The 27,357-nt window shown below is 36.4% G+C and overlaps 1 protein-coding gene across 2 annotated transcripts in view; it reads right to left on the bottom strand.

Annotated features, from left to right (window-relative positions):
* Positions 1-5,792: 5,792 nt before the first annotated feature.
* The window catches only part of KITLG (KIT ligand), a 52,637-nt gene continuing 31,072 nt past the window's right edge, over positions 5,793-27,357 (bottom strand). Inside the window, exons 3-10 of one of the 2 annotated variants that reach the window (XM_052668553.1) lie at positions 24,092-24,154; positions 20,086-20,265; positions 19,059-19,221; positions 18,072-18,173; positions 10,864-10,973; positions 10,295-10,371; positions 8,983-9,066; positions 5,793-8,173 (exon numbers count right to left, since the gene is read on the bottom strand). In XM_052668553.1, coding sequence (XP_052524513.1) covers positions 9,027-9,066; positions 10,295-10,371; positions 10,864-10,973; positions 18,072-18,173; positions 19,059-19,221; positions 20,086-20,265; positions 24,092-24,154 — 735 coding nt within the window. In that variant the 3' untranslated portion in view covers positions 5,793-8,173; positions 8,983-9,026. The remainder of the gene's footprint in view (positions 8,174-8,982; positions 9,067-10,294; positions 10,372-10,863; positions 10,974-18,071; positions 18,174-19,058; positions 19,222-20,085; positions 20,266-24,091; positions 24,155-27,357) is intronic. The other variant, XM_052668554.1, reaches the window with a different exon arrangement.

Genomic DNA, 27,357 nt, shown 5'->3' with positions numbered 1-27,357 from the left:
GTATGGATAGATTATGGGGTTGAGTGGACTCGTGGCTGGAGAACTGAGATCACAGAAGATGGTGAACAAGATGAAATCCAACAAAATGAGCACAGGCTGTGATCAGACTGACCGAGAACAGCCTGAGATTCACCTCCAAAGCATCACTACTATTTCTTAAGAGAATTTTTTCCTAATATCCAACCTCAACCTCCCCTGGCACAACTTGAGGCCATTACTTCTCATCAGTAGCTATGCAGGAGAAGAGGCTGACATCCACTTCTTCTTTTTAGGAGATAATGGGATTAACATACCTATACAACGCAACTGTTTTTTTCTCTGAGGAAAAACTCACAGGGAATTTCTGTGCTCATAGCCAGCATATGAACAGCTGTGTAATACTCAGCTCCCTACTTATAGATTTACTGTGTCCAAATCTTGTTGTTCTGTTGATCTCACTGTTTATCTAAATTACAAAAATAACAACTTTTGAGATTAAGCCACCTGGAACAATTTCAAAAGTCTAATATTTAGCTAAACAGTTAGAAGTCTTCTCTTCCTAAACAGCAACTCAAATCTTTGCTACATATATAAGGGGCTGTAGTAGGGCTGCTAAACATAACTGGGTTGCAAAAAACTTTCATTTGCAGAATATGACTCAACAGGAGAGCATGGGAAGTCAGGGATTGAGGCTGAAGTAGAGTCTGGACAGCTGCAGGACTTAAACATGTATGCATACAAGAAAAGAAACCTAAGGATCTGGGGAGTTTGGAGTTTCTAGATTTGGCCCAGGCTGAAGAGCCAATGGCCTGTTTGAGTCATGCAACACAGAATTAGAATCTCAATGGACCTGCCACCTTGGTGGCCTAAATGGAAATATGATAAATTTGTTTTAGGTGCCCCCAGGGTTATGTAGGTATGTGTGGTTCTGGCACATGCAGTTCTGGCACATGCAATCACAGAGAGGTGATGGTGCTGAGCTGCAGATGGCTGTGGAGGCCATCACAGGGTGTGGCACCCACTGAGCCTTTTGATCAATGTATAGGACTTGGCAATCCTGAGGCTTGCTCTTGCCAAGGACTGGATTTGTGAAGAAATTCTGTAACATGCAGCTTTCCTCCAGGGTATATGACTGAAGTTCACAGTAGTTACCTGTAAATTTTGCTAAATCTCAGCACCTTCTCTTCCTTCCCTCCCAACACCCCTCCATCCCACAAACATGCATACACTACATTATGGGTACTGCGGTATATGAGCAATTCTACTTGAAATGCAATACGTACCCTGTTGTAGATTGTATTGGCATTATTCATTTGCACAACTATTTTTTGATGCAAAGGTTGAAATATTTAGAATAAAAAGATGAGAACACAAAGCTGAGTTAACTGGATTCTTCTGAAACAATACAAAAGAATTAAAAACAAAACACCAGGAAGTACAGCAATATTGATGGGATACTTTCTTCTCAACTTCTTGCAAAGGAGTAATTGCACCAAAGAACTCATTGCATTATTCTTAGGGATAGGCAATTCAAAAGATTTAGATGCTACGTCTCTCCTTTCACTGATGCTATTAATTGGTTTTGAGACACATCCCCACTTTGTCATTTCTGAAGGTGAAGGCTGTTCCATGTTTTGTTAATGATGACAGCATTGCTGAGAAAAAGGAAGGCCTAAAATATTTAACTTTAAGAACATGACAGATTAAATAACCCTTGGGGTCCTAATAATCATCAATCACAATGTAGGAGATGACAAGGTGAAATTTCTCAGATGACGTTCTGTCACTTGGGCTAGTCACTTAAACTGACAAAAGCTATACATTCTGCTCTGTAGCTTCTTTATTCTAACTGGGCCAATTTTACTATCATGCTGTTATCCTGCACAGCAGAAGTGATGACAAACAAAAGAGGTTTTTGTGATCTCAGTCGAATATTTTACCATGAGCTCAAGAAAATATCTTTGCCAATAAGGAATGAAAATTGTCCCTGTATTTTGTGACTGGCCAGAAGCCCAAGGCTCACGTCTGCCTGAAAAACAAGTCCAGTCTGTATTTTAGTTTCCACTTGCTTATTGTGGGATCATGTAGAAAGGGCCACAAGTCGAAGGAAGTATAATTGCATTAGGGCTTCTTCCTGTTACATGTTGAAATAACTTTTCTCAGAATACGGTGGAAGAAAAAGAGGGCTGAATTTCCATTTGTGCATTCTTCACAATTATGGTCATCTGCTTTAATTTTACATCATTTTCTGTTACACATCAGCACATAATAATTCAGTATAAGCATATAACAATACAAAACTTGATTGTGTTAGCACATACTTCAGTGTAGTTATTGGGAAACTTGATCCCTCCAGAAAGTTTGAACTTTGGAAGACAATTTAACAGTAATGACTGCATGAAAGCATTAAGGGATTGGACACATAAATCATTAATATAGCATGAAATCCTGAAAAAGCCCAACTCATTAAAACACAGAAGGAAAAATTAATATCAGCAAATAAATGTACATACTGCCATTCAGAAACTTTCAAAAGCAAAAAAATACATTCAGTACTCTATGTTTGTTAAAATGTAATAAAAATACATTAGAGTCACTGAGCACAGCTGACGTAAAATAGTGCAATTTTATAGAAGTGCTGAGTTGTTCAAATGTATTGCTACCAAGAAACAGTAGGTGAGCATAATAAACAGCATTTTTCTGATTGACAGAATTAAGAAAATTATTAATGCTTGCCATCTCTTGGACAAAGTTTTTTTTTGTTTTCATCCACTAAACGAAATGATTATATTAATTGTTTTGGAGACACTGAACTTGGAAAACTGAAGTTCATTGTTTCCTTCAATCTTCTGGCACATGCAGGTTCACCAGAGTTCAGATTAAGTGGTGGTGGTGATGGAGAGTTTTCAGTCAGCATTGTGTAGTTCATATTAAAAAAAATGTCAGAGTACCAAAACTTGTTGGTGCCTCTTTGGCTGAAGTTATGTCTAATTTCTCAATATTTAATTCACTCTTTTCTGTATCACAGAATCATAGAATGGCCCAGGTTGAAAAGGACCACAATGATCATCGAGTTTCAACTCCCCTGCCATGTGCAGGTTCACCAATCACTAGACCAGGCTGCCCAGAGCCACATCCAGCTTGGCCCTGAATGCCTCCAGGGATGAGGCATCCACAACTTCTTTGGGCAACCTGTTCCGGTGTGTCATCACCCTCAGTGTGAAGAACTTCCTCCCAGTATCTAACCTAATCCTCCCCTGTCTCAGTTTAAAACCATTCCCCCTTATCTGTGTGAACTACAGTTACCATGAACCTGACTTTGGTGAGAGCTGTTTTGACAGCTCTCATTATGACACATCCCGCCATTCATTTTGTCTTATATAACTTCTAGATCAAGCCTCCTTCCTTTTTGGTACAATAATGATGTCTTCCACATTATGCTCATCTCCATACTCTGCAGCTACTTAGTGCTTGTTTAACTCTAGCTATGCTGAGTGTGCATTGTACTTTCAACCCACACATGCCACTGGCACTACTTCTCAGATCATGAACTTCTGCTACACCATCAATTCAAGCCTGCTGCAACTTGGTCTTCTTTAAGCCCATCAGAGAACCACAGAATCACAGGATGTCTGAAGTTGGCAAGGACCTCTGAATTCATCTACCCTAACTCTACTCATTCAGAGCCGGAGCAAAGTGCCCAGGCCAATGACCTAGCAGGTTCTGAAGATCTCAATGGAGGAGATTCTGAAGCTGGAATAATTTGCATAATCAGAGATACACACCGGATTAGAACTGGAGATTGATAATGGGGATGTATGTTTTAGTGGCACAAAACTTCTAAATGTATGATTAAGAAATGAATGATTATGAAGGATCTCGCGTCTAGTAGCATCTAGATATTGTGGCAGGAAATTCTGCAAGAAGACGACAGGATGTTCAGAAAGTCTTAGGACTGACACAGATGAGCAGAGGAACATACTCATTGCATGGCAGTGCATAATATCTTTATTTAGAACAATAAAGTATATGTATATAATGTAAATTTCAAATTTGAACTGGTATAAAAAAGGGATCAGGGAAAACATCTATCTTTAAGAGGACACATATATACATACACACCACATTACGTAAATTTTATTACTGCCAGTCAGAATGTATCTATGCAAGACTGTGATGACATTTACATTGAGATAAATGAATTTGCCCATGATACAACCAGCAAACGTCTGTGTCTCTATCACTAAAGAGTCTGAAGTTACTGCGTTCTGTCACTTCAATAACATAAAAGCAACATGCCACCATCACTGTACATCTGCATTCAATAGATGTCAGATTCCTGAATTGAAGGATGTTGGGTAATTCTTAAATGTAAATCTAAATCGGAGTATCTTTATGTATATGGTTAGCTTTTCTGTTTAATATTTGTACTGTGTGTACTGAATAGTCTCAGTGTATTACAAAGAGAGAGCAACAGAGAAAACAGAGCTGGTGAAGATCAGAATCTAAAATGTGCAGGTTGTACATATACTCCATAGTATAGCACATTGGTGCTATCATAAGCTTACTTATACAATGACCTTGTGATTAAATAAGTACCATTAATTTATTCAAGTAAACACATACCTAAAATAGCACATTGAGTTACTCTGTATATCACTATCTGCTTTTTATTATCACAAGGCCACTATTAATTGCATGCAAAATTCAACAATGCCAAAGGAAACTTAAAAATGTTAGTTCCTCACAAAATGATAGAAATCTGAAACAAACTTGATTGAGTTTCTTATTTAAAACAAACAAAAAACAAACAAACAAACAAAAAAAACACACAAAACCATTTACTTTTCCCCCAAATTCATTTTAAAAGAAAGGGTGTTCATTTTTCAGCTTATACAATGTTTACCCAAAAAGTCTGAGCAAGTGATCACTATTCAGAGGTCAGAGCAGCTACAGCTGGATAAAGAAGCAATTACCTATTTCTGCCACCACTACTTTCACAGAATTGGATTCAAAGGTATCTCACAAATCATCAGTTTTCCAAAGTTTCAGTGCATGTAAAATTAAGTCCTCCTTGGTGGATAGATAAATTGGGCACAGAAACCTTGAGATAATTTTTATGATCACATTTTCAAGTGTCATGCCATCCACTTGCCATCCATTCATATTTATAAATATCCAGAAATGTCCTTCTGCCTTGCAAAATGGCTGAGACCATCCAATATTTTGTTCAAATCTCTCAAAAATGGGCAGGAAGAACAGGGAAACCATGGACTCTATCAACAGTTTTGCTACTCTGTTGTACTATGTTCAGTGCATACTCAAAATCAGAACAGACTGTGATGTCAGGTTGGAAGTTATATACATGAACTTTCTTTGAGTTTGCATGTACCCTTCAATTTGCTTTACTCCATAGCAGAGATTAAAGAATGTGACATATGAAGGTGACATATCCATTATTTTAAGATTTTACTCTTGGAACATGAATATTTTGTCACCATCTATCTAGGCTTAATGTATGTTTCCATTTAAACCTGTCATTTTATCTTTTACTATTTTATGGGTAGATGGTATAGTAAGGACTCTAAAACACCATGTGTTTTGAATGTCAAAATATAATTTAAGGCACACCAATATGTAATGTTATTGTGCATTTGATTCTCCAGAAAATATGTGTATAAGAAAACTAATATTCTCATGAACAAAGGATGTTAATAAATACAAATTTTTGTTTAAAGAATCATTGAAAAATACTGTAAAACTTAGAATATACAAACTAGCTTTGAGTACATACAAAATAGCAATGCGAAATATGTAAAATATGTAAGGATAGTGGCTTCCACTTATTGTTGGTTGATACTTTTGAGCTCTGACAAAACATACATACAGTATTCTTCACAAACCCCATAAGGTGCACATTTCCTATAACTTCGGTCATGCTGACATTTCTTTCATGGTAACTTTTATTCAGTTCGTAGGCCTAGTGAGTAAAGAACTACATTGGCAAATTTTTGCAAATCTAAAATTTGCAATGAGCCTTATTTGCAGAAGTGATGAGCAATCTATATTATTTCTCATGAAGTGGTGAGTGCTCCTGCACTTCTGAATAAAAAAGAAAGTTTGATTCTCTCACCAAGCTTCTTTTCACATAATTTAAGCTACATTCCTCAGATTATAAAAACCTCAAAGCTCTGCTAGCATTAATGGGACTATGCTAATTTATACCAACTGAATGAAATTGGAGAATACTTTTCTGATACCCAGGGTGGACAAAATATTATTTTCTGACACTCAGGCAGGCCTTAGTATAAGAAAGGAAAAAATTAGATCCATGTGATCAAATCCTGGTACAGGTGAATTCAAAAGAAATTTCACCATTGACCTCAGTAGTGTCAAAATTCCAAGAAAAGTAGCTAAATGCACATATAAGCTCTGTCATCACAATAAAGTCCTGAGGTTTTTCTTTCTCAGTGAGTATGAAAGCCAAAACAGTTTTACCAATAATACACACACACACACACACACACATTATATTACACATATGTTATGCTCTTTCTATGCGTGGCTCTCAGAAAATTTATCAGATGATTAAAAATTCCACAAAAATTCTTTCAAAATTAATCCCATCAGTGTACCAGCAGATTTTGGATGATGGTATTAGACATATTGTTTGCCTCTTAAATTGCCCTGTGTGGAGTCAGGACTTGATGATCCTCAGAGGTCCCTTCCAACTCAGGAAATGTTATGATTTTACAGTGAAGTCAGACTATACTTTAGAGAGAACTCCAACTTTCTCCAAAACATGAATAAGGTGTTCCTTGTTTTATTTTTATTTTTTCAACATTTTCAAGTAACTCAAACTAAAATTCTTACTGACATAGCCAGTTTGATGACGGATGGCAGTTTGTCATCTGAAGTGAACCACCCTTACATTCTAAAGTAGAAACCTCTAATACAGATAAATGATTCATTACCATTATCTAGAAAGAGTGAAGATGAAAAGATGCACAACTGTACTTGTAACTTTTATCACAGTATTTTTAGGATTTTCTTGAAAATGCCTGTACATCAAACTTGTACAAGATTTCATGGATGCTACAGCAGCAGTAGTTGTAGAAGACAAGTGGAAATTAAAGCCTTTCTCTTTTGTTTCAAGAGAATTAATCTTAGGAGTGGAGAATGTCAGGATAGTAAAGCTTACTAATAATTAAAAACACAATGCAAATATTAATTACAGCTGACGTAAGTAAAAGCTAAATACACTCTCAGGATCTTTCAGATTTTCTATGCTATACATTTGAGAACAAGTTACCAATGGCATGCATATTCAGCATTTGAAATGCATTTCATGGGTTTGTCTTTATTATGATGTTTGAACGCAATTCAGACTCTTTACTCTCCCTTCCCTTGGTATGGCTGGAAATTTCACCAGTGTTCACATCTCCAGCAGTTGCTTCTAATGCTTCAAAGCTCCATGATGTACTGTAATGTCCTGTTTACTTTGTCTTCATCCAGTATTTGCTTCTCCTGAGCAGACACCACCGAAGCTGATGAACTCTTGAGGCTTTCCGTGGTGGGCATGTAGCCACTTGGCATACAACAGAGGCCACGTGTCACTGTACACATGACTTTTGCCAGGAATAAACCCAGTTCTTTATAAGTGAAACGCTAGTAAACTGGTCCACGTCATGACTTTACTTTCAAGTTTTATATACAATATTGAAGAGTGCGTTATCTTATATCCATTTCTGCATTTTCTCTCAGTTCAAAGTATTCCATTTGAAGACACCAAGGTAAGGTAGAGGACACAGAACTTAAATTAAGGATGCAAAGGTATTTATGATTTTCAATGTTTCCATATAGTTAGAGGCATTTGAAAGATGTTTTTTGTTCTGGACATGTACTTTCTTTGTCAGAGTCAGACGCAAGTACAAATGCAATTAAAAACCCCAAATGCCACACAAAGAAGATATTCACATAAGGTATAGTCCTGTTAAGTGCACACTCTTCTTATTGTTGTTCGATTCAGTGTTGGTTTCACAGTAAGAAACACAAAATTGTCCTCATTTCTATGTCATGTCTGTGGAGTCATGGGCAGCAACAACAGATGCAGACTCAGTCTGTCACTCCAGAAGGAATATGAATGTGCTTAAAGCTGCTTCATTTATGAAGCAAACATGGAACTGTTACCTGCCTGAAGAGAAAGAGCAGTTAGAATTTTCCTAATTAATTTTCATCTCTATGCTACTAAACAGCAGAGCACTTCACAGACGTAACACAGACATTTTTTTCCTATAATTTTGGAAACAGATATATTCATGATACTTGCATGGCATTCCCTAACTCAGAAACAAAACAATATTTCTATTCTGATGTATTTCAACTTCATGGCACTTCTTGATTCAAGAGCACATTTTCCAGCAAAAAGTTTTGATATCATCTAGTCGATGGTGACTACATAACTCTCGTGGTCAGACTGCCCTTGCCAGAGGAATGTTCCTTTTGCAGAGAGCTGCTGGGACAGGAAAGCTCACTTACATTTGCTGCTCCCTCCATCATTCTTGTTTGTCCATCTTACATACAAACAAGAATGATGGATCTGATAACGCTGTGGAGAACTGCAAACAGTACTGAGTAAACAACTGGAAGAACTTCAGTTCTATCCTGCCTTTTGAAAGACTGTGATTTTAGATTACACAGCTGTGGGGACAACAGCTGAAATATTTTCCATACTGGCCATCACACCAAAAAGGAGAAGCAGCAGTTGTCCTTCATTTCAGAATTCTAGCATCTTTTATTTTATAATGTTTACATTCAAATCCAAAAGCTAGAATTAATGATACAAGATTAACTAAATTACCAACTAAAGTTCTGAGGCACAAAGCAAATCTACTGATAATAAGTTTTATTACATTATTTTTCCCCCAATGGACTCTGAGTGATTCCATATTTCGACAGATAAACGTTAATCCTATGGTAGCTCTTTTAACCACAAGAACTTACCAGTACATGAAACAGTAACAGTGTTGAGGGAGAAAAAGCAACAGCTACACTTGTAGATGTTCTTTTGCTTTTTGCTGCAACATACTGAAATAAAAAATAGGTACTTTATTACTACAGTGCTAGTACTGTAGGTGCTATTACTACAGTTTCGAGGAACTACAATGGAAGGCTTTGTCAGTTAACATAAAACCATCTACATATATAAAAAAGAAATATCTGTAATTGAATCAGAAGTATTAAAACATGTTTGGTAACAGATTCTTCCTACTTGTTGATGAATTTTCAAAATTTCCCAAGGAAAAGGGAGAAAAAAAACAAACTGCACAGTAAGTATGTAACCTGTTTACATTTTCCTCTTAGGGTCATCTCCTGCATTTTCTTAATGGCTCTATTTCCTCCTCTCTCTTTTCCTCCCTCCTATAAAGTCATTTTATATATTTCCTGTGATGTCAGAAGGAAGATTCATGTTTGGCTTCACAGATTTTAACACCTGCTAGGCTGAGGTGCTAGGAAAAGTTATTCTTAGCAAATCATATATTGGGTAAATGTGCAGTTTTCTTTTATATGAACTGTACATGATGAAAAAATGTTTGAATAATGTATTATCCTAGAAGGTTTGTACCCTGAAAACTGTAGTACACGTAACCAAAAACTACTGATCAGAACTTTCCCTATTTCTGTCTTCAACCATAGGCAGCATGATGGCATTTCATACAGTGTAAGACTGGTAGATCTCCTTTAGGTGTTATAATTCCTCACAGATTAAAAGTGACTAAAGATTCTGAAATAGAGGGTTAAATAATACTCCCAAAACATTTTAGCGTGAATTATAGTAACATGAAATATTCTAACTTAAAACTATCCCTAGGTCTCTTTCCACAGAAAATAACAAATTTCACTTCTTTTTGTTGCTTCCTCTACAGGTCTCAGCCATCCTGGGTTGGCTTCATTCTTCCATTGTAAGGTAACCCTTCAAACCTGCTTCTTTTCATCACTATTCCTTACTTGTTGTATGAGTCATTGCTAACGTTCTGTTAATATAATTTTGCACACAGGAATCTCTTCTGTATTAATTCTTATATTTCATACTGGACCTCCTTCAAAGGGCTGATCCTAAGCATACTTTTCAGATCTACGGCAAACCCCAACAGCGTGGCTTAGTTTTCTTCTTTGATTGGTTGGTTGTAGGTTTGTTTTTTGTTTGCTTCTTTGTTTATTCTGAGAACTAGAGAGGAATTTTCAGAAAATTTCTGAAAGATAATCTTACATTTCTATACGTATATGTGTGTGTGTGTGAAGTGGAACTTTGTACCTTATCTCATTTTCCTCTTGACAGCCATGACACTGGGTAGTTTCATTACTTTCTGGTCTGGATTTAGGATGTGTTTTCTAGAAAGAAAATGCAATAAATGTAAATATTCTAAAGCTTTAGCTGAAAACTCTGAAAGCAATTGTTACTCCAATTTGCTTCAGATTTTCAATATGAAAATAATTTTGCAAAATGTAGGTAAAATACTGCCTTCTAATACACATTTCCTAATTGTATAATTTTAAAATTAAATATTTTTTATTGTAGAAAATGCTACACTGGCTAAAACCGTAGGAACCCATCTCAAGACATAAGAGAAGAACTGGGTAATCAGGGGAATCCCATGCTTTTAATTTCCAATTAGAGAAATATCAAACTGACAAGACAAGTTTTGTAAATCAGTGATGGAACTGAAGAATTTGACAACAAAGTTTTATGTTTGCATGTCACACAGTTCAGAGAAGATCAAAAAAGAGGTCTATGACTTTCACATGCAGAATCATTCTGTTCTTCCAGCTTCTCTATAGCCATGAAATATAACTACGCAAACAATTAAATGAAATATTTCTTACCTTCCAGTATATGGCTCCCAAAATAAACCCAATGATAAGAGACAGCAATGATGTCAATGCTATGCTGATCCCTTGCAGGCTGGAGCTGCTAATGAAGCCAAGTGCCTCTTCTGCAATTACAGATGTTCTCATTAGTGAAGACAGATTTATGGCAGAAAACCATCTTCAGGGCAATACTATTAACAAGAGCACTTTTAGGCACCATCTACATAATAACATCAAGATAGCAAAACAGATACTTCAAAATGCTGTGTACATGAGGTGCATGTCATCCAAAATATCATAAGAACTCTTTTTGATCACAGAGATGCTCCTCCCCCTTATGAAACTGTTCTGTTTAATAGTTCCAAGACTGATTATCTTTTTTGTCATTTGTAGAGCACATTCTTTTTCTCTCACTTTGAGGGAAAATTTGTTTTTATCAGCTTTTAATTATCTTGTATCACAAAGTAATTTCTGTGAAGACAAAATAGTTGTCACTTTAAAACACTCACTTCATGCATTTGTTTAAGCTCCATAAGACACATATGACACAGAACTTGATTTAACAATAATGTCTGACTCTGTTTCTAATGTCTGCCTGGTAAGGTCCTGCTGACTTCAATAAGATCAAAACCTTGTAAGTTTAAGTCTAGCTGTGTGCTATATTTTGCTACCATTTCTTGATAGCTTTTTGCATTTTATACAGAATAGCCCTAGTTCTAGTTTTTTTATGAGAATAAGAAATTCCATTCTCCTCATATGGAGCTGTATGCATACCAAGACTAAAACGAGGCTATCCAGTTACTTGATCAAGATCAGCATGTGAAAAGTCCTGTGGAGTCACCCTGGGATCCACTTTCTGAAATGCAAAGTGAGCTGTAGGAGACTGCCAGTTTAGACACCATACACCAGGCTTGCAGTTAATTTCAAAATTTGATGTTTGCAGCTCAAATGGTGGGTGTATTGTCAGATTATTGCAAAAGAACCAAATTGGAAGCATAGAAATAGTGTGGGTAATTAGATACAGAAATGAAAATGGAGTTGTAGGACTAGAAATCTGTGCAAGTGACTTACACAAACAGCAAATTTCTAAGCACATATGGTGTGAAATACTGGGTCAATCAATGTGTGTTTAGTACATTATTAAAGAGCCACTGAGAAAACACTTTAGTTTAGAAAGGAGCATTCTTATAATTAACTGGCAACTCACTTTCATTCTCTTGAGTTTTTCTGTGTGTCATGTTACAAGCTTTTACACAAATATTTTTTCTCTGAAATTAAGCCATATTTCTAGAGTTACCATAGAGAAAACTATATGAAAACAAGTCTACACTCCTTGTTATGTACTGTTTAAAACTCTAGATTCTGACAATAGGGGCTTGAATTTTACTTACATCAGTAGGCTCATTGCACTAAAAGGAAACACTGGACAAACAGAATAGATGATAATTTACTGGAAAGAAATATGTCTAAGGAGGAGGGAAAGTTCTACAGAAATGAACGTCAGTAGAAAAGAGTGGAAATTAACAGGAGTGAGATATCTTTTATGAAAGTCTGTCCTAGGTTAGGTATAGAGGTGTGTTTATTCAAATTGAACTTTGAGAAATCTGGACAAATTGAAGTGGTGTGGAGATGGTCTGAGTAGCTGAAACAAAAAATCCTATCTTTAATTTATGCAACTTGTATTCACATGAGAAAATTTCTATTATGTTCCTGTGTTCTAGTCAATTAAAATGCAACACTGCTTTGCCTAATTACATTAATCATTCTTCCCAGTGTGAGACTGGTTAGTTATAACGCTGGTCATGGGATGGTCATGTTTTCTGGATTCTGTTCTACAAACTTCAGAAAATTAGAAAAGTGGGAGAAAAAAATTTTCTTCAGGTCACAAAGAGCAAGTCATTTGATAAGAAGTTTTTGCAGACTGCTTAACCTCAAAATCCTCTATCTGCTCTGTAATGCCTGTTAGAATGGTATGGCAAGCATATTGATTTTTACGTCAACTTCTAAATAAATAGTCTGCATTCGGGGAGATCAGTGTTATTCTGGCATGATAATTTTTACAAATTTTCACTAACTTTAGAGAGTCTTAGATAAAGAAGAGTTTTCTTTATAATGAGATATCTAGAAGTAGAAAAATCTGATTTCTGAGAAGATATCTACAATGCAAATGCTTTCTTTAGCGTCTATTGAAAGTGATATATATTTAGTTTTCCATGTGGAGACCTGAAATCCAGGAGCAGAACCTAAATACAGTCAAATTGTAAAAAAATAAGCAACAAAAATGCACAAAGCTACTTTTAAAAACAAAAATAGATTTTTTCTCATAATTTCATTTTGTTTGAGTTAATTTGAAATTTAAGTAACCTAAATCTACTTTTAAAAAGCAAATAACAAAATATCTTTTAAATTTATTTTTGAATCAGGAAAAATATCTCTTGAAAAATTTGGAGAGAGTAAATAAGTCATGCATGGCAGATTTTATCGTGTGCTTTCCATTCATCTAAATACCTAAGTCAGAACAGGTTGGAGAATTTTCAGTCTGGAGAATCTCCCAGATTCTGTGCCACAGTGAAGGGAAATGAGAAAGACAAGCTGGCTGCCAGTAGTTTTTATCCCTTTAATTGAGACTTTTTCCTCTGGTAGAAATTGAACTAGAACAGCTCTACACAAAAGGATTCCCACTTTTAGTGTTTGAGAAGAGAGAGCAGGAGAAGGAATAGGAGGAACCAGGTGGTATGGTAACTTCATGAACTCTTTGGGCAACACCAGAGGAACTTCTGGCTCTGCAGTTGGTAGGTTATTTACTTGAAACAGACTTTATTTCTGCAAGGTGCTAAAGGGATGTGGAAGCAGGCCAGCACCGCTTTGTGCGCTCACTTCAACACCTTGTGGAAGAATCCCTTAGGAAGTGAGCTCATGTGAAGTAGATTCATGTATAATCTTCACGGACATCAGTATGTTAAACTGAATGAAATACGTTTACATTGAAAGCCACTCAGCTACACAAAGAAGTTATTGAGCTGCTCTCCACTTTGAGCCATGTGTGGAAGTTTAGCAAGCAATTATGATTCAAACCACCAACTAGATTTTATTGCCTTATATGACTCAAAGGAATTTTCACTTTACCTCTGCTCAGCTCTAACACAGTTACCACAAGATCTTATCTACAAAAATGTAGAACAGCTTTCACCTGTTCATTAGGGTTTTCCATTAACTGTAAAAGCACAGAATGAAACACCAATTGCATTAAGCCATGGGTAATATTTTTTAATTGTTGTGCAATTACAGAATTAAACTACAGTATTCTTTGCTTAATTATAAAAGTCAAACTTCTTCCTAAAATCACTCATAGAGATCTTTGTGTTTACAGTGCACACATGTTTTCTGAGCTGTTCAGTATTTCATAATAAGGCTTAATTATTATGGGAAAATTACAGGCAAAAATAGAAGAAAGCAACACTGAAAAATATAAATTGCACTGTAAGAATAAAGAGCTTAGTTAAGTGCTGTAACAGCTAGCAAGTTCAAGTTTAAGAGGGAAAGATGAGATTCATTTGGTGGAAAGAAAAAGGACTACTATAGCTTGCTTGATTATAGCACTGAAAGAGAACAAGATTCAAGACCTCTTATCCTAACATTAATTCCTTTTTTAGAAACCATTAATTTGAATTCTCTGTTCTGTGCAGGTGTTAATGATCCAGAGAATACAGAGAATCAGTGGAACTAAGACATAAACAATTCCTCAGTGTTTAAACTGGATTGCATCATGTAGAACCAAGAAAAACTAAAGGGAAGGAAGGAAGAATAATATTGTGGAACCAAAGATGGAGTGGGAACACGACAGAGATCTACATTAAATATTACCAGGAAAACAACACTATGTCATTCAAAAAAAGATTAGAAAAGGATAATTGTTCCACTTTACATCTAGTTGGAATAAAATCTTTGGTTTAGATGATGTGTGAACTCTATCATAGCAGTTCAATTTTATCATTGTGCAATAATGATCGAATCTTGAGATACAATGTGCAATAAATGCAGAACAACATGAGAAAATTTAATTTAGCTTGTTTATATGACATTTCTATAGTAATTATTTCACACATTATTTTATTAGATGATTTTTTTCAGGTTTGTCTAAGCTGAATTTAAAATCAAGAGCAGTTCAAGACGTCTGACTCTCCAAGCAGACTATATTAATAGATTCAATATTTGTTGTTTATCTGGAAGGATTCATTTCTAACAGTGAATGTTTCTCAATAGTCTATAAACAATTAATTTAAATTGTTCATTTTAATAGTTTAGTAGTGAAGAGGGTCATAAAAAAAAAAAATACCACAGTAGTTTTTGTCTGGGGATGCATTTTTCAGGTTTCTCCAAGTTTCTCCAAGTTTCTGCTCCAAATGTTTGCCTTTCTGAACTTTGAATTTAGTGATGCTGTTCCAAGAACAACCTACAGCCAGCAGACTGAGTTATCTGCCCTGAGGATTCCCAATGTGAATGTTACAACATTCATTCGTTGTTGTTTGCTTCATGAAGACAAAGATTAACTAAAAAAAAAGCTTATTTAGCAGTAAGGCCAAGACAACATAAAATTGGTACTGAAGATCATTCTCAGACAATAAGAGATGCCAATAACTATGCAACAAGTCCTTCCCCTTCCAAACTAATGACTGAAGTGTAACCAGTCAGTGTCCAATCTTCAAATTAATGTAATTTAATCTGATTAAGTGTACAAACTGTCCTCAGTCCTAGACATTTAGACCTTGTCATTTCTACATAAGGCTGTGGTATCCAATTTTCCAGTAAGTTGCTTAAGAGAATGATAATCAGTTAGAGCACACCTGTACAGCATATGGCCAGCCAAGCAATTTCTTTGACTTATTGCATTATTTTAATTAGGCTTTTTTCCTACTTGATAATCAGTTACAAAATAAGATTAACATGCCTTTTTCTGTGTTCTTGTACCCAGCACAGCTCTGGCCAGAGCTCTATACTCTGCTTTGCTGCCTGATGACCCTCCTGTTACTGTGCTGGGTCAAAACTCCTTTCAAATAAATTGTTATTGTAGTCTGTCTCTCTCATTCTTTGGCTCCTTGATCCATTCCCATTGCTTCAGGCTGCATTTGAATATTCTTCCTCTCAAAGTTACATCAAAAATTATCACATGCTCAGACCTGAGAGAGACAGGTATGCACTTTTTAGCCCCCTCCTGGTGCCTCACAGTTGGCTGTAGGCTCATCAGGTTGTTTGCAGCCAGCTCTGTGACCTCCTGGATAGGAATTTATGGCACTGAGACTTCTCTTTTTCAGAAAGGAAAGCTGCCAGCCAAGAGTTGAAGGTGGAACCAAGCACATATATAGAGTGGATAGAGAATGGCTTGAGAGCCCTGAGAAGAATTTGGGAATTTCAGTTGATGAAAGACTCAAGATAGGCCAGCAGTATGAATTTGCAGCCCAGAAGGCCAACCATTTCCTGAGTTGCATCAAGAAAACTGGCCAGCAAATCAAGAGAGGTGATTCTGCCCCTCTGCTCTCATGAGACCCCTAATACTGCATCCAGTTCTGGGCCCCCCAACACAAGAAGGACATTGAACTGTTGGAGCAGGTCCAGAGAAGAGCCACAAGGATGATCACAGGGCTGGAGCACCTCCCCTGTGGGAACAGACTGAGAGAGTCGGGGCTCTTCAGCCTGTTACAGAGAAGGCTCCAGGAGGACCTTATAACAGCCTTCCAGTACCTGAAGGGGGCCCTAAAGGAGAGCTAGGGAGGGAAATTTTATAAGGGCATGTACTAATAAGACAGGGGGAAATGTCTTTTAAATTGAAGAGGGTAGATTTAGAGTAGATGTTAGGAAGAATTTTTTTACTGTAAGGGTGGTGAGACACTGGAACAGGTTGCCAGAGAAGTTGTGGATGTCCTCTCTGGAGGTGTTCAAGCCAGGCTGGATGGTACCTTGAGCAACCTGTCTAGTGGGAGGCATCCCTGCCTATAGCAGAAGGTTTGGAACTAGATCTTAAAGGTCCCTTCAATCCCAAACCATTCTATGATGCTATGATTTTGTTCCAGCCTTCTTCTCAGATTGCTCTGAGGTGTTGTAAGATATTCTGTTAACTACAAAGTGATTCAACCTGACAACATTTATAAACTATCTATGTGGTAGCATGCGTGGTGCTGAAAACCTAGGGAATAACTAGATTACACATTTGCAACTGAAGGAAGAAGAGAATAAATAAACTCCAAGTAGGTTCTGTCCTACCATCAGGAGCTTCCGACCAGTGCCTGTGCTTTCTTAATCACAAGGAGTACCTGCCACACACTTCAACATTACACATTCAGATAATGCTGATATTTTTAAAACATGAAATAATAAAAAGAAATGCATGCTATCATCCTGGCATGTCTGGGAAAAAGGAGCAAGAAAAATTACAGCACAATAAGCTTTATGCACCATTTCAGGAACCTTTAAGGTCATTAAAACCCCCTGAAACTCTGTTCTCTTCACCTTAGCTTCCTACATTCGTTCTGACCCATGACAGGTAACACTGAGGCTCTTACGGAAACAACTCCAGGCTGTTTTATATGTCAGTGACTAGTCATGTAATACACTCATCTAGATAGATAAGAAGCACAGAGAACACTAGGCTGGATAGAAGATTACAGCCTTCCAAAACTGTAGTAATTAATTCCTTGATCTCAACCAAAAACTTCCTCAGCATGAAGCTGGCCCTACTGTAACTACATACAGCAGGGACTGTCTTCAGATTTGGTGTCAACTTTGGCAACCAGAGTGCTCTCAAAATACGTACAGAGGAGCTCTTCACCCAAACAAGTCTCCTAGGATCAATTCAGGATAGCTATTCTGTTTGGAGCATCTTCTTTTTCTAAGACTGAAAATGATGTGCCTGGAGTAACTCAGTTTGCTGAGACCACGTGACTAGTGAGGCCTCACAACAACAATAAGCCAACAGGAAGAGACCTGCCCTCTCCAAGAAGCATAGAGCTGTCACAGCATTGCAACTTTACAGCATTTCTAAATTTTGATTAATTGCATTTTGGTGTTACAGTTGAGAAACACATGGTGCACCATCAGGCACAAGTAACTTCCCAAGTAACTTAATTTGCACAATTAAGACGTTCTTTTCCTCTGAACTCTAATAACAACCATCTTCCAGAACAAAATGTAGACACATATATTAATTCAAGTATTAATTCAATACTTACTGTTACTGTTACTGCTAGTATTACTGCCAATGCTGTCATTCCTAAGGGAGCTGGCAGCAACAGGAGGAAACGAAATTGTTTTTGTGACAGCGACTCTGGAATCTAAATAGAAAATGAGTGTGTCAGCATTATGTAACTTAACATACAGTTCCCTCTATATGTAATGAAGGTCTATAGAGCTATTTGGCTCTTCTAAAATTTGGCTGTAGGGATTTCTTCTTAATAGGCCAAAAAAGGCTGCCTTATTAAGAGACAGACGAGTCCACATACTGAGCTGCTGCTGAATAGCTATTCTGGAAAAGCAATTGCTTTAAGCAAGTTCTTAGGTAGTGGCACTGATCTGCTTCTAGTTATTACTGGTGTAATTGTGCAAATGGATATGTCGCCCTAATTAAAACAGCTAATAGCTGTCACTAGAGAGAGTAAAAGAAAAGAGAATACGAAACCTCCATTTACTGAAAGGATGAGAATCAGCTGCAGGAGCCTGACCTGAGCTAGTTGTATCTTTCACATCAAGTAAACATGGGCCTTTTCAGGAGGAGTGAGGTGAATATGGAGGTGACTTGAGGCTACTCCAGTTTACAACTTATCCTAGCTTTCTATCCTTTAAGTAGTATAATCTTAGGCTCCTTTACTGCCTTATAAAAACTAAATAGAGCATCAATAGAAGATAAGATGAAGAATAAGAGCAATGTATGAAAATGATCCAGGATGTATTTAGGATGAAAAGAAACAGAGCAGAGCATTGTGAAGTTATCTGGATTATATTAAGGAACAATGTCACTAGAAACGATGGCAGTAGTTTTACTGCCAGATATAAATCTCCTTTGAACAGAAATACAAACTTTGGTGTTGGTGGTAATTTTAGCTGGCAGTAAAATGGAAACATTTAGATACACCATTGAATTCTTAGCATCTTGAAACCAAAGGAAAATCACCCATTTCTCTTTATTTAGATTCTGTTCTCCCAAACAAGAGCCATCTTACCATTCTCTGGTGTTTCTACAGTTGAAGGCATAATGCACTCATTCTTATCCAGTGAATCTGCAAATTCCTTGTAGACCTCAATGGTACTATTAAAGAGCCTAAAGAAATTCTCAGGAATGAAGCGATCTTCTTCATAAAGGTGACCATTTTCTTTTATAAAATCCTAGGATAAAATATAGAATTCAACTTGAAAAGGTCAGGAGAGATGCACACATCAGCACCTCAACAGATGATAAAAATATCCAAAGTGACATACAATAGCTTAAATTTTTATCCTGTAGAAGACCAGATCTTCTGTGTACAAATGTCACAACCGTTTGATGTTTTCAAATTAACTTTGTAAATAGAAATAAAATATTATTCCACTGTTGTAATAATGCCAAGAAATTAAAAGCAGTTTCCCATCCTATGCTGAAAACAAAGAGATTTTTCATTCTTTGAGTTTCCTCATTTAAAATATAAAAAAAAACACCTTGATTTCACATTACTTTGTTATGCTCTGCATGTTTCTTTTAACCTGGATCCAGGAACACAACACAATCATAGCTATTGTAAGAGTACAGGGAACAGAATACAATAGCTGTAACAAAGCAGGTTGAGATCTTTGATAATGTAACTAAAAATAAGAGCAGGGTTATAAACAAGGAAGCCCAATCACTCTGAGATCTAACAGACAAGTGTGTTATGTCAGACTAAACAAAAAGTTAAGGACCATGTTAAGACTGATTGCTGTTTTCTTCTTTGTGACAGACTGGTTTTCACACAACAGTTGCTTCTTATGCCAGCAGTTCAGATTTGGTCTGGACTTATTACTCCCAGTAGGAGTGGTTAGAATACAGGTTAAAAAACTTCCTAAAGCTTGGTTCTAAGATTGTTTTCTCTTTAATGCTGACAGAACTAGATCTAAGACTATTCTATAAGAAAATCAATAGCAGTTTGATTCTGTGAATTACAGAAAACTAAGAACATACAGCACAGAAATAAATGTACAGGGAAGATGAAAAGTAGAATCTCCGTGTTAGATTACCTTATTTTTATCAAAAGCTAGACATGCCATAAGATCATTTATTATCCTTGTGAGGTTATTAATGATTGAATAGTTGCTTAAAACATCAGACATATCGGAAATATCCGAAAATTTCTGGAGAAGACTATGTAGACTCCTTGAAAATTCAGGCACCATCAAATGCAACCAACAGTGATTAGGCTGTTAGGGGATAAAAAGAAAGACAGAGAGGTAGATTAAATATCAGACTTCTGCAAAAACTGGTTAAGCAACTCAATGTGCAAAAGTAGATCAGACTGCTCTTTCCAATTTAAATTATCCTGAATGTCTAAATTAAAATTCACTTTCTTTGGTGTCGGCCAACTTTCTCTTTAGTTCTTTTGGTAAAATTTCTATTCTCACTGATACTGACATATTTATGGTTGTCTGTTAAATGCCATCCCTTCATTAAATTCTTAATGAATGCTAAGCAACAGTCTGTTGAGGATTTCAGCCCTAGGACATACTACTATGAACACTTTTCGATGCTCTCATTAACCTATTTTAATTTTTTAAATAACTACTGCTTTAGCAACTTTCTACAGACTTTTTTAAAGCACGCACAGTTCTCATTTTATTATTGTTACTCTGCATAACTGAGTTAACCCCAAAGATTCTTGATTTAAATCTCTTTTGAAGAATGATTCCAGAAAAGTTTTGCTGTCAAAATTAACGTGCATATTTATCCACCTCTGAGGAAATCAGCTCAGTTAAGTCCTCTTAGCATTTTCACTGAAAGTCATTTCTGATAGAAAGGTTCTATATTCAACAGTCTTTATTTTCCTGAGATGCTGTCAACAATTTTTTTTTTCTTTTACACATCCTATGATGGGATCTGTCACATCTGTGCCACTGGAATAGAGTTCAAGTCCTTCCACTGACTTTTTAGAAAAAAGGAAAAATACTCTTATGTGTTAGTCACATTGCAATGCATGTATAGAAATCTCTTCCCAATAAATACTGCATTATTGACAGTAAATGCTATGGGAATTTACTCCATAATTCCATATATGGAGTTATTTTTTTCAACTGTTAAAAATGTATCAGGATGATTCAGGCCTGTCAGCTACAAAGATTTTGGCCCAGCAATCCCAAAGAAAGATGCACCCTCAGTAACACTGAATTAGTTTCTAAGGTGTGTTTCTATGGTATGTAGGATGGTGATAGCAGCATCCAATGAATCTCTGTTTTACAACACACAGAAAGCATCTGACACTGAATCTGCTTCTACGCATACTCTCTTTTTTGTCAGTTCCTGAATTAACTCTTCCAATCTTCAGCACTGAAACTATCTCATGCACTCCTAACAAGTGAAAACTATTACTGCATTCAGTGAATGTATAATTACAAGAGCTTAAAAAGTTTAAATAATAATAATAAAAAAAAAAGTTAAATGAATAGCATTTGGCTTCATTCTCTGCTTCCTTTTTCTTCAAGCCTTACAGTGGGAGGGGAGAAACAGAATGAAGTAAATCAGGAGGGAGGCTTGTTGAAATGTATTCCATTCAAGCAGCATGCAATGTTCTATGTCTCATTACCCTCAGAAGACAGAAAACAAATTTTCCTCTGCTTTGGTGTAGGAACATCAATATAGTGCTTCTCTGAGCTGTAAAACTACAAATTTTTGTGGATGCGTGTTCTACAGTGGCACAGATGAGCAAAAGCTTTTCACTTATCCTAGTGTGTAAGGAGGTGATACGGCAAATCCAGCAGGGATTCAGCTTTGCTGTTCCTGTGGTTTTACAAATGCATGAGAATCTCCTCCAAATGAACTTTTCTGCCCTGCAAAGCTTTACTACTTTATTTCATGAGAATTTTTAGTTTTCTTTTCAGCAACATCAAGCTGTGCAAGTGTTAGTTTTCTGAATACCTACCAAACACAGGGATAAAACTGTTAAATCCAGCAAATATGTTGTTTACCAAGAAGAAATGGAGAATTAACTCTGCTGTTTGTGTGTAAATTTGGACCAGCATTTATGTCTTGGGCTACTTACAAATCTGACTTCCTCTGTACTCTCAGGTACACGTGATACTTTTATTTCTGTATTCAACAGTTTGGAATTTCTCTCTTCCATAGAAATTGGCCCCTGATGCTATAGTCTTTGCCTTTTAATCTTCAGGTTTAACTACACATTTCACTCCATTCAAAACTACTTTTAATGCCACTCAGACGCAATGAGCTAGTGCATAATGCAACAGCCCTCTATTTAATGGATCGGGTCAGTCTGTTCCTGTTATGTGCACTACACTGGCTTTCCATTAGCTTTGCATTCACTCTGCCTTCCCACCTTTAGTCATCTACATTCAAAATTTGCTACCTTGGGTACATTTCTCACTTTGTGCACTCAGTGAAGATTGAAGTCTGTTGAAAAAAACAAAAAAACAAAAAAACTGCAGAGAGAGCTGTTTCAAAAGCTGAAAAAAAAGGCATCTGCCATGGCTTTCTCAGCTTGAAGGGATCTCTTAGAACCTGGAACAAAACCTACTTATTCAGCCAGCCTTTGGTGTGGTATGTGTAACATAACCTGAAATCCCCAGAAAGGAATTTGGCAAAGTGGGACGTGAATACTGCTGAATACTTCCTCCTGGGAAGGCACAAGGCCAAGAGCTGCACCTTCCCTCATCACTACTGAATGTGGTGTACAAGCAAAGCGAATATGGAAATCCCAGCTCTAAACTTCTCTTCTCCCTATTCTTGGCTGCTCATTGTAAATGTAAACTGGATCTAAGTTTCTGGATGTGATGCAGCAAGATGAAATGGTATTTAAACTAAAGAAGCAGAAACTGCTTACTGTCAGCCAAAACTGAACCACGGAGGGAGGTAAGAGGTAAGCAGTGAGAACGACCAGGAGCCTATTGCACAGGCGGACTCCCTGGTGTTCTTCAGCCACAGTGTAAACACTTCCCAAGAGAGCAACAGAGAGAATAGCTATAACACAGCCTGGCCTACACAGGGCAGCTGCAGTGCCCTCAGCAGGGCACTGAACCTATTCTAAGGCTGCCCACCACTGAAGCAATGCTCAGCACAGCAGGCATCCAAATAGCTGGATTTCAAAATGCACTGTAGCCAGGGGATGATAGCTGCCTTACTGGGTAATTGCTATTTTCAGAAATTCAATTTTTTTTTTCCATCAGTTTTAATTGTGTTATATATGACCTTGCATAGGTATTCCACAGCATTTTTTTCTGCTGAGTTTTCCTGCTTAAGGAATAAAGTTTAAATAACATGCACTCAGCATAATTTCTACTTTCACTCTTTTTTTCTTCTCTCTTGTTTATTTATTTACTTATTTTTGTAGTGCACGCAATAACAAACAGAGCACTGGTAATGAATCCTTCCTAAATATATTACTAAAACTAAGGAAAAATGAAAACCATTTGGTAGAAAAAAACAATCAGATAGCATGACAATGGTTTTAAGATTAAATAAAAAAAAATTGTAAAGAAGACAGCAGACATTTATTTAAAAGCATCACTATGTATGGCATTACATAGAAACTGCGTTTGAATGAAAGTGTCCCAAATTTCTCTGTCTGTTTAGTTACTGACACTGTCATTTTCTGAACTTGAGCTTCTCCTCCTTGGCTAGTGCATATTTGCTGTGCTTCAATGGCATTTCCACAAGCTTAAACTAGAACGACACTCTAGAGGATATTCCAAAGTAAAATTCAAAAGAAACGAGCTGTGTAAGAAGGAAAAATTTTCCATGGTCACCACAGTTTAATTCTTTTTCAGAGAAAATATGAAAACATTGAATATGAAGAAATATTTTTTTTCAAATTTCTATAATTATTAACATTTTAAGTTACAGTAGGAAACTTTCTACATTCTTGTTTTTTAAATGAATAACTGCAATGCATATGACAAGTGAAATAAACATCCTTTAACTATAACTTAGTAAGCCATAGGACTAGCTACAAAATGTTATCAACACCACGGTTTTCAGTGGGCTGTTTTACTGGGGTTAACATAAAGTGGTTGTACATACCAGGCTATCCATCTTCGGGACATATTTAAGGGTTATCAGATAATCATTCGGAAGATTTCCAACCTACAACAAATAGATAATAAAAATGCCATTACTCACTACATAAATCAAGATATCTTCCATCACTATGTTCAACAAAACGTATCAAGTATCAAATGCAGATTTTAGGTAACCTAAATGCAGGCTGCAAAAGTCTGCATACTCATTTTCCAATGGAATTGCTGCTGACTCTTATTTGCTCAGAAGTGAAGTGTTTTTCCACCTTTCCCTAACTCTCTCAGATTTGATCCAATCATGTACTACCATCTCTCAGCAGAATTAAAATCAGTGATGTGATGAAGGAGAAGCAATGGTCTGCGGTTATTCCTTATGGCAGAAATGCCACTGCATTTCCATATTTTAATGGCAAGTCTTGAACTGTTTGGAGAATTTACGTGACAATTTGTACTTAACTTGAACCTCTCAAACCCAGGCCTCTGACTAAGACTTTTCTCTTGAACAAGCATTTGAACCTAAAGAAATGCCTGCCTGCCTTGTGCTCACTGTTACATCAGGTCAAAAAAACACTTAAGTATGGCTTTAATTTTGAAGCCGAGCCTCCTACTAACAATGAGCAATATAATCATGTCACGGCAATGTCCTAGGGCAAAGGAGAGCTTCTGCACACTTAAGTTGAGCACTGCCATTGTGGACAAGTGTCCTTGCATCTGCATGCCAGGCATGAGTGGAGGAACAGGTCTTGCTGAGCTATACAAAGCACTCTCCTATAGATGGAATCTAACACTACTTTGAGAAATGCTTGATCATCTGGGGAATGTGTTGACTGAAGAGACGAAGTGAGGGAGATGCTGTCATGATCCACAGTCTCTGGAAGGACCTTTTCCAAAAGGTCCACCAATACTTCAATACATAGTGATAGAGCAAATCTACTTCCAGCTTTCTTAGTGAGATTCAGTAGATATTTATCATCATCATTTGATATCCATTTAGTCAAAAGATGATAAGCACGTACACAGTATCCTTCTTGAAGTAAAATCTACACTTTGTTCAACAAAGCATTCCTACTTCTTTGAGTTAAATCATTATTCTTTTCTTCATAGCTGTTTTGATTCTGCTGCTATAGCAACAAGCACAGCAATTTTTTTTTTCCTGTGTAGCTTTTAGGTAATATTTGATACAACAGAATGTATTATTTGTTAATTAAAATTGAGTTTCAATTAAAAATTGAGACAGCAGCTTAAAAATTTCCAGGTTCTGGATGACATCTTGCAGTCAAATTCCAAACTTTTTTTTAATTTTCAACATGCATTGAATCACGGTCCCTCTGTTCCATGACTTCTAGTTTCCTCTTACAGCAATAAAAAACAAGTTTTATACAGAAGATCATCATTATTTCCTTTCTGTAGATAACTTTTTATCTTCTATTATTATTTTTTTAATTTTATAACCTTTCTTTCATAAAGCAGCAGAGGCAAAATTGCCTCTAAAATTCTCTGTCAATTTCTATTTACCTGGAGTTTTGGGGAATTGATTCAAGATACCAAAAATAGTGAAAATTATTTCAATGCATTTACTGTTTCTTTAGAGTTTCTTGAAATTGAGTGACTTACCCTAAAACCCTCATCCACTTTTAAAATAATCTTTTCTTGCTCTAAAACCACTCTGACATTGTAGCACATTTATAGATAACACAATTTCTTTGCAATTTCATTTGCGTGCCTAGAATGTAGGATTAGCAGCACTTCAAGCAGCAAAGATATTGAAGATGTTACTGCGTGTGTAAAGTTTCTCCTACTCACTCTAGTGGGATTCAGCACTTAGCAATGTCAGCAAAAGTACCATTCCTTAAGAAAGGTCACTGGAAGATTAAATTTGTTCCAAATCAATGAACACTACAAGAACTGATATGCATTATGTATACAATCTACTTTACTGGCATCAGAGCCTGTCAAGCACTTTTTGTGCACATTTAAAAAAGGTAACAGCACAAGAGCTCTTACAGCTCCTCCAACATAGCTAGAGAATACAGCTCAGTCTTAAAGAGTTTTTCCTTGGCAGACTGAGAATGGGAAAATATATTTTAGAAGAAACTTACTATTAAAAATGAAGATCAGTGAGGGGGGAACTTGTCAAATGTAAAGTATATGCCCTGCCTCGAAACAAAACAACTTATTACAGTTTTATTGATTAAACCCCACATGGCAGATGCTCTGCTGATGGTAAAAGTTGGATTTCAGTCAAAGTGAGGGAATTACATTTGCATCCAAGCTTGACTTACCAAGTTACTCAAAGAAAATAGTTTAGAGATCCTGATGCAGGAGTGAGGACATGCTTGTACTAACACTGTACATTTCATATTGTCTTCCTTTCCTGATGTGAGTCACATTTTGTTGAAGGACAACTGCCAAGACTACAACCCAGAACTAATCACTTGTTTTTTAACTGTTGAATTATCTTCATCCAGTAATTAAAGTGGAAGCCAGAAGAAGGGGACAAACATGGCTGCATTGAGTTTTCCACCTGCGCAAAATTCCAGAAGTATTCGGCACACTAAATCTAAGCAAGGTGTCTGGCAAGAAGAGGGCTATGAGCTTAGAAAAGGCTTCTTAATTATAGAGAACATCAAATGATAATCTTGGAAAGTAATGTGTACAACTAAAATAACCATGCTTTGCAATTAAAATGCCACAAAAAAGTTCTCTGATTTAGTGGGTGGCTGTAGAAATCCTAACAAGCACTGAGGAAAATACAATTTCATGACATGAAGACCAGGGAATCTGGATTTTTGTCTTCAAGTGCATATAGAATCAACATTAACTGCTACGTTCCCATTTGTAACAAAATCTCAGATTAGGAAACGTAAGTTTGAATAACATACAGAAGTTTGAATAATTAATACAACATTGTTAACATTGCATAACCAAAATACACTTTTTGAAATATGATCATGAGAGCGTAAACGGGGAGATAAAAGGTTATATTGTAAAAATGATTTAGGTTCCATAAACTACTCTTTCAGTGCAGCAACAGAACAGAACAGAACATCTGAAGTCAAGGGCTTTGATATGAGGGCTACTGCTCTTGGAATTTCTCTTTATTGTGGTTGTTTTGAAAATTTTAAGGAAACAAGCATACATATAAATATTTTTTATGCACAGATCAAAGATAAAGTCATTAAAGTAAATATTACCATTTGATATTGTCAATGCTTTACTTTTTATTCAGAGGCATACAATGGAAAAAACGTACTTTTCATTTGGATAGCA

Source organism: Tympanuchus pallidicinctus, unplaced genomic scaffold (genome assembly GCF_026119805.1).
Source record: "Tympanuchus pallidicinctus isolate F22 unplaced genomic scaffold, pur_lepc_1.0 scaffold8, whole genome shotgun sequence".
Classification (NCBI taxonomy): domain Eukaryota; kingdom Metazoa; phylum Chordata; class Aves; order Galliformes; family Phasianidae; genus Tympanuchus; species Tympanuchus pallidicinctus.
Note: the sequence above shows the minus strand (reverse complement) of the source record. Positions and strands in the feature narration are given on the sequence as shown.